Source organism: Biomphalaria glabrata, chromosome 3 (genome assembly GCF_947242115.1).
Source record: "Biomphalaria glabrata chromosome 3, xgBioGlab47.1, whole genome shotgun sequence".
NCBI lineage: Eukaryota > Metazoa > Mollusca > Gastropoda > Planorbidae > Biomphalaria > Biomphalaria glabrata.
In genome coordinates this window covers 24,469,272-24,483,490 of record NC_074713.1, presented here as the reverse complement: position 1 = coordinate 24,483,490, position 14,219 = coordinate 24,469,272, and the positions used below count along the sequence as shown (strand labels likewise).

The window sequence follows — 14,219 nt, the reverse complement described above, 5'->3', positions numbered from 1 at the left end:
AAAAACAAACAAACCAGAAACAATCATAAAAATAATAAAACTAATGTATTCAATCTCTGAATACAATATCATCAAATATCAAATTAAAATTGAAATACGAATGCTTATAATATTTTAGCGTATTCAGACAAGTATGATAACAATAACATAAACATATATTTCAAACAAATACAACCTAGGAGAACAAAGGCAGCAATACAGCCCAGATATATTTCCCTCAGAGTATTTGTGGCAGAGAGTCTTGCAACAGTCTCAGACCTACTGGCGAAGAGGGGCAACTGAAAACAATGTCTAACACTGGCCACTGGCTGACTCACTCCACCCAACCAGAAACTAGAAAACAATGTCTAACACTGGCCACTGGCTGACTCACTCCACCCAACCAGAAACTAGAAAACAATGTCTAACACTGGCCACTGGCTGACTCACTCCACCCAACCAGAAACTAGAAAACAATGCCTAACACTGGCCACTGGCTGACTCACTCCACCCAACCAGAAACTAGAAAACAATGTCTAACACTGGCCACTGGCTGACTCACTCCACCCAACCAGAAACTAGAAAACAATGTCTAACACTGGCCACTGGCTGACTCACTCCACCCAACCAGAAACTAGAAAACAATGTCTAACACTGGCCACTGGCTGACTCACTCCACCCAACCAGAAACTAGAAAAAAGGGAAAAAAGATGTCGAGACAAGGGAGGGGGAGGGGGAGAAAATAAAACTTATTATGAGCAGGGGATAGGAAAGAGGGGGGGGGGAGTGTATAGAAAGAAGGGGTGGGGGGTGTAGTTGCAGGTTGAGTCATGAGAAGATCTGATAATAGCATACATTTCTGTTCTAACATTTCTCTGGAGTCAAACAATAGATATCCCTTACATTGTAAACATAGGGGGGAAAAAACAAATACAACAAAAATGTTAAGTAGTATAATAAAAGTATAATAACGGTATAAAAAATCGAAATAAAAAGTGTATTTAAAAAACGAAACAAAACATAAAAATATTGAGGTAAAACAAATCAGCAATTTTATTTAGCCTTCTTAAAAAAACAATGGAACCAAAGGATGTTTGATAGGAAATTGTGATGCCATCACACGTGAGTAATTGCCATTTACAGGAAGTCAGCAATACAAGAAAAATAAGAGAACAAGGATAATGTATATTTATATTAATTTTATATGAATATCTCTGGGTTGAATTTATCTAAAATTTTACAACTGTCACAGCCATTTCTATTGATGTAATGCAGAGAAATAATTATATTATTTTTGTCTTTTGAAAAATTTTAGCAACAATTTTAAAACAGTAAAAAGTGGAAGTAGATTTAGATCCATGGACTATTGATCTGTGTTATCTTGCAATGTCATTTTTAAGCAAACAGTTTTTGAAATGTGCTTGAATTTAATTTTTCAAATTTATTTCCCAAATTTTTCGGTTCTCGGTTGCCAGAAGGCCGTTTCGAAATTTGGTTCTAGAACTAAAAAAAAAGTAGATTTTATTTAGACATGATCATTCTTTTGTTTACTAATTAAAATGTTCAACAACAATTCATAGATTCTCTGATATAAAAAATAGTTTGGTTTTTATGTTTTGATTTGTTAAATATCTTCTAGTTGGTCCATCCTTTTAGTATGTGTTTTTGTGTTATCAACGTTTGTGTTTTTGTCTTGTCAACTTTTGTCTATTAGGTGTTGCCAACTTTTGTGCTTTGGTGTTGTCAACTTTTGTGCTTTGGTGTTGTCAACTTTTGTGCTTTGGTGTTTTCAACTTTTGTGCTTTGGTGTTGTCAACTTTTGTGCTTTGGTGTTGTCAACTTTTGTGCTTTGGTGTTGCAAACTTTTGTGCTTTGGTGTTGTCAACTTTTGTGCTTTGGTGTTGTCAACTTTTGTGTTTTGGTGTTGTCAACTTTTTGTGTTTTGGTGTTGTCAACTTTTGTGTTTTTATGTTGTCAACTTTTGTGTTTTTATGTTGTCAACTTTTGTGTTTTGGTGTTGTCAACTTTTGTGTTTTGGTATTTTCAACTTTTGTGTTTTGGTATTTTCAACTTTTGTGTTTTTATGTTGTCAACTTTTGTGTTTTGGTGTTGTCAACTTTTGTGTTTTGGTGTTTTCAACTTTTGTGTTTTGGTGTTGTCAACTTTTGTGTTTTGGTGTTGTCAACTTTTGTGTTTTGGTGTTGGCAACTTTTGTGCTTTGGTGTTGTCAACTTTTGTGTTTTGGTGTTGGCAACTTTTGTGCTTTGGTGTTGTCAACTTTTGTGTTTTGGTGTTTTCAACTTTTGTGTTTTGGTGTTGGCAACTTTTGTGTTTTGGTGTTGGCAACTTTTGTGTTTTGGTGTTGGCAACTTTTGTGTTTTGGTGTTGGCAACTTTTGTGTTTTGGTGTTGTCAACTTTTGCGTTTTGGTGTTTTCAACTTTTGTGTTTTGGTGTTTTCAACTTTTGTGTTTTGGTGTTGTCAACTTTTGTGTTTTGGTGTTGTCAACTTTTGTGTTTTGGTGTTGGCAACTTTTGTGCTTTGGTGTTGTCAACTTTTGTGTTTTGGTGTTGGCAACTTTTGTGTTTTGGTGTTGTCAACTTTTGTGTTTTGGTGTTGTCAACTTTTGTGTTTTGGTGTTGGCAACTTTTGTGTTTTGGTGTTGGCAACTTTTGTGCTTTGGTGTTGGCAACTTTTGTGTTTTGGTGTTGGCAACTTTTGTGTTTTGGTGTTGGCAACTTTTGTGTTTTGGTGTTGTCAACTTTTGTGTTTTGGTGTTGTCAACTTTTGTGCTTTGGTGTTGTCAACTTTTGTGTTTTTATGTTGTCAACTTTTGTGCTTTGGTGTTGTCAACTTTTGTGTATTGGTGTTGGCAACTTTTGTGCTTTGGTGTTGTCAACTTTTGTGTTTTGGTGTTTTCAACTTTTGTGTTTTGGTGTTGGCAACTTTTGTGTTTTGGTGTTGTCAACTTTTGTGTTTTTATGTTGTCAACTTTTGTGTTTTGGTGTTGGCAACTTTTGTGTTTTGGTGTTTTCAACTTTTGTGTTTTGGTGTTGGCAACTTTTGTGTTTTGGTGTTGGCAACTTTTGTGTTTTGGTGTTTTCAACTTTTGTGTTTTGGTGTTGGCAACTTTTGTGTTTTGGTGTTGTCAACTTTTGTGTTTTGGTGTTGTCAACTTTTGTGTTTTGGTGTTTTCAACTTTTGTGTTTTGGTGTTTTCAACTTTTGTGTTTTGGTGTTGTCAACTTTTGTGTTTTGGTGTTGTCAACTTTTGTGTTTTTATGTTGTCAACTTTTGTGTTTTTATGTTGTCAACTTTTGTGTTTTGGTGTTGTCAACTTTTGTGTTTTGGTGTTGTCAACTTTTGTCTTTTTGGTGTTGCCAACATTTCATTTGCCCCCAATTGTCCAACAAAAATTGAGTTCCGATTTATTTAATTAAAATCTTTGTCATCATCAGGACTTGAACTCATTTTTTTGAGAAGTGCTATTATGAACCATTTCTCAGAAAAAATAAAAATAAACTTGGTATATTAAAAACATATATTAATTAAAAACATATATTAATTAAACATATTTTGTACATTGTAAACAGCTTCTCAAATTTATTGTGTAAATAGTCCTTTAACATTTGTCCATAAACGTCGCAAATGGATGACCCTTTCATCTTTAAAACTAAATAGCTGAGAAGTTTTACAGAAGGAAAAACAAAAGGTCCAAGGTGTAATTTTTAAAAGATGAAAAAATAAAGCAGATTTGAGTTACACCCATGATGAAACAATTATATTGTACAAGCGCATAGGATTGTAAGGGGAATGATGATCAGAAAACAATGAAGATGAAAATAATGGTTATTTTTTTTAGGGTGGAAAATGGGGGGGGGGGGGGGCTAAAATCCAATGAAACAAATAGTTTCAGTAGTCACATTAAAAGGAAAAATAATTATAAAAAATAATTATCTTAAGGTAAACAAAATATTTATAATAATGATAACGATAAGATAACATAAAATACTTTTTATAAGATTACGAAGTGTACTGAGTTGGTAGGGAACAGGAAGGGAAGTAATTGTTGGAAGATATGAAGGGAGGTAATGGTTGATCCACTTTAAGGATTAAGTAGAGGTAAGTTACAAGAGAATTTGGGGGAAAAAAAGGGGGAAGGAATTTTTGAGGTTAATGGGTTTAAAAAAAAAGGGAAGTAATAGCAGAGAAAGTTGGGAACTAAAAAGATAAGCAACTGTTGATAAGTGTAATATTTCTTACTATTTTTTTTAAAGAATTATCCTTCATTTAAAAATAACATAAGATTTAACATTCGTTAGGTACAATGAAAATCAATAGTAATAAAGGTAATGGTATTAATAATAATAATAGCAATTGCAATCTCTGCAATGAAATACAATTTCAAACATTGAATATTACAAAATACGAGTGGGAAAATGTGGTAGGCAGTCCATGTATGAAAACAAATAAATAATTATACAATCACAACTTTGTATTGGCTTGGCTAGAAGTCACTATACATTATGGAGTAAATTATTCTGTTAGTATTCTCATTAACTTGTGTTAACATTTAGAGCAATAATTGTTACCAGTGGGGTATCATACCTTGCTACAGGACAGGATTTCTTATTTCCCTTGACACTATTCTTAGGTATAGTGTAAGCAGAAGTACAAAAGAAATAATTCTAAGAATAGCACACAACATATAGGTCAGTGGGATTCTCTATGTAGGTCATATGTGAGAAACACATTCTAAAAAATAATAAACAGCTAAAAAAAACTTCATGGCAATAGAACGAAATGTGACATTCCATCTTTCAAACCAAACAATCTCAAGCCTAAACTACTATCGCTATGTAAATAGAATAACAAATGTATTTATAACACTTCTTCTATGTCATCTGATATACAAAAAATATAAGGTCATAGGTCATATGTAGGAGAACATAGCAACATAACAGCCGGGAAACATTGACATTGAGCTAGAAAATAAAATTCAACCACAATATTGGTTTTTAATTAAGAAACAACAAAAACCTCTAATTACAAAGGGAGACAATTTGACAATTGACAGCAAGGAAAAAGTAGCCGAAATTGCCAGGTAACGATTTAGAGATAACATCTCACGCTAAAATATAGTCTGCTGCACGTTTTCATTGTAGCTTAAAATTATTATTGAGTTGTTCAACTAAATTTATTGTTTTATATCAAGTTTTGAGAAATATATATTATGTTTATTATTTACCACCATTAGAGCCTATTCACTTTTATTTTCGAGTTAGTGACTTTTAAGGCCAAGAGACTTACACACCGTATAGTCAAGAATAGTTCTATTTCTATTCTCCTTAAAAGAATATTTGTTCTGAAAACAAAAAACTGAAACAAAATCAATCTATGTTGAAAAACTACTTTCAATAACATAGGAACAGAAACAATATGCTCCATAAGCACTCAAGTTCTGTGTTTGGCTTTATTACATAATGTGATATTGAAGTAAAACGAAACATCTATACACATGCAGTTTTTACTCAAACAAAAATATGTAACATCTTCTCGTTCTGAACAAGACATGAACAAATATTATTTATATAGAATTATTTTATTTTTTTTTAAATCTGTTGATTTCCTGTCACATTGTACCTTTTTTTTATTGTAAAAGAATTGTACTATGGCCAGCGCAAAAAGGTGATTAAAAGGTGACTACTTCATCCCCCCCCCCCAATCACCTTTCAGCTCCTGTTAAGAATTAAAAATAGAGAAAAACAATCCAAGCGTGAGTGTAACTAAAACTGATAGGGCTCAGAACTAGAACCATCTGTTAGTAAGCAGAGTGCTTCGATTCTTCGCAAAAATATTGTGTCATAGTTATAGGATTGTTATGAGATTGTTTTGTCATTGCTATGAGATTCTTATGAGATTGTTATGTCATTGTTATAAGATTGTTATGATATTGTTACGAAATTGTTATGTCATTGTTATGAGATTGTTATCTGATTGCTATGTGATTCTTATGAGATTGTTGTTTCATTGTTATGCGATTCTTATGAGATTGTTGTTTCATTGCTATGTGATTCTTATGAGATTGTTATTTCATTGTTATGAGATAGTTATGCCATTGCTATGAGATTGTTATGAAATTGTTGTGTCATTGTTATAAGATTGTTATGAGATTGTTATGAGATTGTTATGTCATTGCTAAGAGATTCTTATGAGATTGTTATGTCATCATCATGTGGTAGTTTTGAGATTGTTATGCCATTGTTATGAGATTGTTATGTCATCGTCATGAGGTAGTTTTGAGATTGCTATGCCATTGTTATGAGATTGTTATGAGATTTTTATGTCATCGTTATGAGATTGTTATATCATTTTTTTATGTCATTGTTATGAGATTGTTGTGTCATTGTTATGAGATTGTTATGTCATTGTTATGAGATGTGTATGTCATAGTGTAGGTCGTAGTGTAGGTCATAGTGTAGGTCGTAGTGTAGGTCATAGTGTAGGTCGTAGAGTAGGTCATAGTGTAGGTCATAGTGTAGGTCGTAGTGTAGGTCATATTGTAGGTCATAGTGTACATCATAGTGTACTTCATAATGTAGGTCGTAGTGTAGGTCATAGTGTAGGTCGTAGTGTAGGTCATAGTGTAGGTCATAGTGTAGGTCGTAGTGTAGGTCATAGTGTAGGTCATAGAGTAGGTCATAGTGTAGGTCGTATAAATGATCCATTGTGTAACTGATTGGGTTTGATGTTCAAGATGATCAAAGTAACATCCAAACAGTGATGTGTTCTTTGTCTAAACTCATTTATTTTATTCCTTACCCAATTATTAATCATCTTCATTCTGATATTGAGCTCTATTTGCCGTGGCGCGTTTTTACCCTCTAGGACTAATTAGTTATGTATACAAATACCCAACATACTGCCTCTAACACGCACACACATGGATTCTCAAACATGCTGGAGATAAAGAAAAAATGTGCAAGCAAAAAAGAAAACAAAACTTTCTCTCTATCTCTCTCTCTCTCTCTTCTCCTCTTTCTTTGGCATCTGCCCCTTGAACCTGAGTTTGAAGAAGGAACACAGAAGTACAAAATAACCGATCAGATCCGGGTAACTCCTGAGGAAAAGTAACCGAAAAAAAAAAAAGAAACTACTATTAGAAACAGGAAATTTCCGCAAGCAATATCGGAAACGAAATGTACAAATAATTGATGAAGCACTTTGACCGTAACACATAGTAATACGACTCAAGTAGAAAGAAACAAAGACGGCCGACAACAAAGAGTTATACAAATAACTTAGTGTTATAAGCTGATTCAAGAAGTACGTCATTCAGAACATTGTCAATAACGGGCAAGCAGAAGAGAACTAATGACTCTGGTAGCGACTAACGATGTAGCATTGAATCAGCTCGTCCCTTCCATACGTCTGCTGGTTTTTAATATGACTTGAGGCAGTCTAGGAAATATAGAGTTTGAAGCTTTTAGTGCTGAAATAATGTATGAATAAACATGGCATGTAACATAGAATAATCGCAGCACCAACAGTAGAGGTTATTTAGAGAAGAAGGTGAAGAAACTAGGCCGAAATACATATAAGCCTCAAGGAGAACTCGAATCACGGACCTCGAACCGGCTCCATCACCAAGCAGGTACCTGTGTAACATCTACTTTGGCTATCCAGCTCTCCAAAATAGGAGCTTTCAACTCAGTAGTGAGTAATGTTATCTGGCCTCCGTTATCTGAGTGGCGATGTTACATGTCATGTCTATTCATACTCGGGATAACACTAGAAGGGGAGTAGGGAGTTCAAGTTGTAGCCTAACAAGGATGAAGACTTGATGACTTTTTATCAACTGCCTATTGGTTTTGTCTCAGGATAAATGAAATGAATCTATGAATAAGTTTTGCTGTTCCATCAATTTAACAAAAACGTTTATGACGATGTTATGAATACTGATTTCCAGCCTGAGGGAATCGATTCTCGGAGCTGGTGCTGCACATGTTAGAACACGCCAGGAGCATGTCCATTGAAAGAGAACTCTGCAGGCTCATGAAGTCGCTCTCCGAGTTGTCGTTGATGCCCCCTATCGAACTGCCGAAGTTGTTGCTGGCGAGACTTGCGTCTCCGCTGGACATGAGGTTGTTGTCATTGTTGACAGCTGCCGATGTGGCCGCCGAGTTGACATCAGCGTCCCCGATGCGTCTTTCGTCCCCCGAGGACGGGTTGGTGGAGGCGTTGCATTGAGCCATGCGGTTTTGTGCGTTGAGCAGTTCCCGCAGGCTATTCTGAAGTGCAGCCAGGGTCTGCGGTGTGAGCATATTCTCTTGGTGGGGCTTGAAATAGTCTTTGAGCGTGCTGGTCATGTCTTGCTCAACTACGGGGCCTCTAAAAGCACTTTCCTGTTGTCCACCAAAACTGCCTACCTGCCTTCGTGTGTCTAAGGAATAATTTAAATCCTGCCGCAGGTTTGAGGTAGTGCAGCTGTTTGTGTGAAAAGCACCACACCCTTGTTGACTTGAGAGAAGAGAGTTCTGGAAGTGTCCAGCCTGACCGCTGTCGTTGTTATGGCAACCAAAAGAGCTTCCTGTCTGTTGCAAACCTGACAAGCTCTGGTCGAAGGGAAGTAGGTTTTGTGTAATTCTTTGAATGGTGTTGGCCTGCGTCTCTCGGTCAAAGTCCGGACTGGACAGAATATTTTCACGCTGACACATCGACTGGCAGACGTTATCTGTGTTCAGGTGACCTATATCGGCGTCAAGATGCGCGCCGTGAGTCGCGCTCTCATCCATCATTGAGTCTTCAATGTGGTTCATAGTCAAAGAGTCAAAATTGTTTCTTGTCTGGCTAATATTGAGCGAACTCCCCGAGTCGTCCTGTTGGTTTCTGTTAGGTTCAATGGTGCTGGGCCCATTCTGTTCGCCGCTTAGCTCCAGAAGGGCCTGAATGTCAATAAAGTCGATCAGATCGTCCCTGGCCTCCACCCCTGTAGCGCTTCTTTCGATGTCTTCCAGGCAAAGGACGTCGTCATCGTGCGCCTCGCGGGCTGCTGAGCTTTGGGAACTGCCCATAAAGACGGGCGGTTTAATTTGGCTGTTGATATTGTTGAACATGTTGTTGTCGATGGCGCCGCTGCTGCCAAAGGAGTTATTGTTAATGGCGTTGTTGTTGCTGCTCAAATTGTTGTTATTGATGCTGTTGATGTTAATATTAGTGTTAGCTATGATGGGGGCGGTGCTGTCTGCTTGGCTGATGCTGGAAAGCTGAGAGCTGCTACTGTTTGTGCTGCTGGAACTGCTGCCTACAAACACTGTGCCGTTGTTGTTAGAGAAGACGCTGCTATTGCTTATGACTGACAAGGGGCTCTCTCGGCGAAGCAAGGACGCCAGGGAAGAGGTCGATGATGTCGAAGATGCTGAAGACGGCTGGAGAAAATGAACTGCAGACTGAGCACTGCTCGGCGCCCTGTCGCCGAAAAAGACCGGACTCTGCTGTGTGATCCTCGCCGGAGTTGAGCTGTTGCTGCTGTCTGTCACCGAGATGGGGCTCTGGCTGATCTGCCTTGTTCTCCCTGAACGGGTGAAGCATCCCTCGCCGAAGAAAACCGGACTCATGTGAATTGTTCTTCCCCCTGCGGTTATAGGACTTGTAGCCGTAGGCAGAGGACTCATCGTCACTCCCAGAGGCGTCTTGGGCGACGGCGTGCTGTTGGCTGCAGGCTTTGGAAGGATGGGCACTACCGGTTTCGGTCCTGCTAGATTGAGACGTGGTGGTATGGAGTGCTTGCTCTGCTTCGGTGGCGAACCAAAAGGTATTGGACTCCTGTCACCGAACTTCTCTCCCGGAATGGGCGACTGGTTGATGCGAAGTATAGAGACTGGGCTCTTCCTAGGTCGCCCTGACATGGGGACTGGACTACTGGGCACGACGCGTCCTGGTATGGGGCTTTCCCTCGTGGGGTTAAGGATGAGGAGAGGAACAGGGCTCTCCCGAGTAGGCGGCACTAGAAGCACCGGACTCTGAACCACCACTGGACTCTTTCCCATCACTGGGCTCTTGGCCAGGATGGACGCAGCCGCACTGAGGGGCAGCGTGAGTGGAGATCCCCGAATAGAACCTGGTAGTGGACTCTCACGAACGATAGTAAGCGGGCTCTGTCGAGGCGTGAGTGGACACACGCTGGCGTGACTGCGTATGATACGCGTCAGCTGCTCTCGCTCTTCGTGCAGCTGTTTGATCTCTGTCAGCAGCGTGGTGTTGTGACATTCCAATCTTTGAGTTTCCTGGAGAGACAAAAAAAGAAGTTTAGGATAATTTAGTTGACTTGTAACGCTCTTCAATTGGTACATTAAAATATTAAAGGCTTATGTACAAGACTTTTGTTAGCTATGGGTAAATCCATGAATATCTATGAATCTATGAATAAAATCCAAGGGTTCTAATTGGGCAAGACTTTAGATATGTTTTTAAATTATTAGGAGAGCATGGGCTATGGTAGTTTTTTTTTTTTTTTTTATTATTTAGTATCATGGTATCAGATGAAGGTTCAATGGTTTAAAACCTACTTCCCAGCCAAAATATATATATAAATCGCTGATTAATAAAGAGCAATTTGTTAAAGAAGAATAACAGAATATCGCGCTGTAAACACCTCAGAAAATGTATTTGTGAACCTCAGAATGCAGGAAAAAGTACGGCTAGCGCCGCAGCTCGCATATGTGTGTATTAGAGTGTGTGTATGTGTGCATTGGTGTGTGTATTGGAGTGTGTGTATGTGTGCATTGGTGTGTGTATTGGAGAGTGTGTGTGTGTGCATTGGAGTATGTTTGTATTGGAGTGTGTGTATATGTGTATATGTTGGGTGTGTATGTCTGTATTGTTTGTCAGTGTATGTGTGTTAGTGCATATAAAAGAACAAAACACATCAAATCCCCCATTAAAACTTTCACCACCAGAGGTGTACATTCTGGCTATAGCCATGACTAGTGGAGATTGTGTGTCTGACGTCGATGCTATTTAGCGAGAACTGTGATCACGTGTGACACAAAGTCAATTTGTTAATATAGAAATGAAACCCTAACCCTATACCGATCTAAGTGATCTTGCTGTGTTTACAAATTATTTTGTTTTGTTCCATAGCGACATGTTGAATGGTGTTTTATTTACTTTCATGGAGAACAAAAAAAAACAAAAACAAAAAAAAAAAACATGAGTATTTCTTACCCCCCCCCCCCACCCCTATTGTCGTAATGCTCTGCTTGGCTCACGTGCAGGGACTATCCATGACTCACAAGGTCAAGGAAATCATGAAATGACTTCATCAAACGGGCTGGACATATAATTGATATGATCTATGTCTAGAGACTCTGTGGCGTAGCGTGAGACGTAAGACGTATAAACAAGACATCTCACATCTTTTGTTGTTGTTTTTTTTTTTACCGTAATTCCGAACGTTAAATTCTTTGCTCTGAATTACTTCAGCTCACACAGAAAGCTCGCACAAAAGGTAAAAGGTAATTCGCATGAAGCCCTCCTATTACCATAAATGATTGCAGGGAGCAGACTGAGTTGTAAGATAGAGTGATCTACCCGTGGTGACTCCCCCCTACTCCCGTGCTTCCCTCCCCCTTACCCATTACAAAATCACAGAAGGCAATTTGAATTTCATAACATGGTATTCTTTTGTGTTTGCCATTTCGGTCTTTTAAAAAAAATATGTATTTCTCTCGTTGGTGGTGTTACGATTTGAACTGGCATTGTTAAACTGTGCACCCCACACCGAGAAGGAGTGGCGCCGTGGGCGGCAGAGGGGGGGGGGCGTGGGGAGGCGGGGTGGACAGATATGTTGGACCACACGCATACTGACGGTACATAGGTGGTCCATTAAGCCGCTTTGTTTATACACCTTTCGGTAACTGTGGACGATACCCAACATTCCACAAACTAATTCTTGTGCGATGCTCGTCTGTCTTGTTGTTCTCAAGTTTTATTTGAAAAAAAAAAATCTTTGAATAATCATTTTCCAGACGTTTCCAGTGCCCACAAATGTCGAACATGGAAGTATTGCTGGATAGCTCAGTCGACGACCCACTCATAGTCTGTAATGTCCATTCTCCTTATTTCAATGAGAAATAAAATATGACTGTCCATTGTTACTAAATTATTTTAGAAGAACTGATTTGAAAAAAAAAAAGTTGTTTTGCGATGGTATAGCTTTGGAGTGTAGGTTTATGAGCCTATTGTCGACAGTAAGACCACAGAAAGAACCGGATCAGGCGTGGGCGGTATTATATCGCCTATTACCGTTGTTTTTTTTTTAGTAAAAGTAAAGTTTTTAACTATGCATTTTGTTTCCAGTGATATTAAGTTATTGGGGCGCGGTGGCTAAATGGTAAAGCGCTTGGCTTTCGATTCGAGGGGGTATAGGGTTCGAATCTCAGTGAAAACTGGGAATTTAAATTTCGGGCGCCCCTTAGTCCAGCCAACTCTAAACGGGTACCTAAGATAAGTTGGAGAAAATCGTTGTGCTGGTCATAGCCCTAGCCCTAGTCCACAGAAACAGATGAGCTTTAAGTCTGAAACTATACAGTTGTACTGTGTACCACTATATATATATCTTGTTGGCTACTATAGACCTACCTTCGAAATTATAAAAGCTTGACAAGCCGCATATTGATTACATTTAAACTCGTCGGCTATTTTAACTGTTATCGTATGCCAAGTACTCCAGAACGACAGAATGTAATCGAAACCACCCACCACCCGCCTGATAGCGATACATTGTTTTGATTTCTGCCCCTCACTCAATATAATCTCAGATACATTTGGAAGAACACCCCCAGACCCTAGACCTAGGTCTATTTTCTTTCATTTTCGGCTCGACATTCTAGAAATTTCCACAATTTCTTCGGATCGTTTCCATTTTCCACCCACAGTCTTAAGAGTCTTAATTACCAGGGAAATTCTAAAAACCAACGAGGTATTTCCCTCGCGTAAGAGGCGGGGTGAAATGGATCAAAACCCTACAGGTATGCCGGACCCTCTCCCTAACGCAATAACTCGTCTCTAGTTTGTGTTTATTGTGATAGTCGATAGGGGCGAGTGAGGCGGACGTCCCAGGTCTTGGTATGAATGTTACTGGCGGGAAGAGAATGCCAAAAGCGGGATGAGATGGTGTGAGCAGACGACTTGGAAAAGCAGAGGAGAGATGAGTGTAAGAAGATGCCAGAATTTAATACCAAGCAAAACCAAGATTGGGGGGGGGGGGGTCATTAATTCAAGACACAAGCTTCAAGCATCCTACCCCGATAATGATTTTGTGTACACATATATCTTTAGATAGATAGATAGATAGATAGATAGATAGATAGATAGATAGATAGATAGATAGATAGATAGATAGACAGACAGACAGATACAGACAGACAGATACAGACAGACAGATACAGATAGACAGACAGATACAGTAGACAGACAGACAGAAATATACATAGATAGATAGATAGATAGATAGATAGATAGATAGATAGATAGATAGATAGATAGATAGATAGATAGATAGATAGATAGATAGATGAACAGATAGCCAGACAAACAGACTGACAGACAAAATGAAAAAAAAAATATCTACTTCTTGTAGTCCTTATTACCTAATACAAAGTATCTGTTTCTCAAATAGACCTTAGTTAGTGTAATCTTACTCCATATGCTACTTACAAACAATAACAAACACTTTGTACTTTAATAGACAGTTGTTCAATAACAATGTAATATTAGAACACTTTTGTTCGTTCAATTTGACTTTGATGTTCAGTAACTGCCATAACAACAACAACAAAAAAAAAAACAACAAACAACTATGAATATTTCGAAACGGTGATTACTTATTTTGTTTGATATTGAAATGAAGGGAATAAACGCTGCTTAACGAGAGATGTGGATGTATATATGGAATTATAAATCTAATTGGCGGAAATGTTCTCTGCAAGAACTATGGGACAGCTGGGGCTAAATTTGCTATTTTATTTACTTGATAACGTTTATGAAGGTGATTATACAATTAGTACAACGACCGCCAGCAGTTACATTTCCTGGACATATTTTTGTAGAGACGGTTGACTAATGTCCTCGATTTTGGATTGTAAAGTCCTGTACTTTACCCAAAATTGAACCCATAGCCATGGATTCGTCCACTGTTATCTACCAACCAGGCCACCGCAATGAGTTATTTTGTTGACTT

General features: G+C 38.3%; 1 protein-coding gene across 3 annotated transcripts in view; it reads right to left on the bottom strand.

Annotated features, from left to right (window-relative positions):
* Positions 1 to 3,551: 3,551 nt before the first annotated feature.
* LOC106053697 (putative uncharacterized protein DDB_G0277255) overlaps positions 3,552 to 14,219 on the bottom strand; it is a 160,887-nt gene continuing 150,219 nt past the window's right edge. For all 3 annotated transcript variants that reach the window (XM_056024125.1, XM_056024126.1, XM_056024124.1), the window contains exon 6: positions 3,552 to 10,263. In XM_056024125.1, the coding sequence (XP_055880100.1) occupies positions 7,927 to 10,263 (2,337 nt within the window). In that variant the 3' untranslated portion in view covers positions 3,552 to 7,926. The remainder of the gene's footprint in view (positions 10,264 to 14,219) is intronic.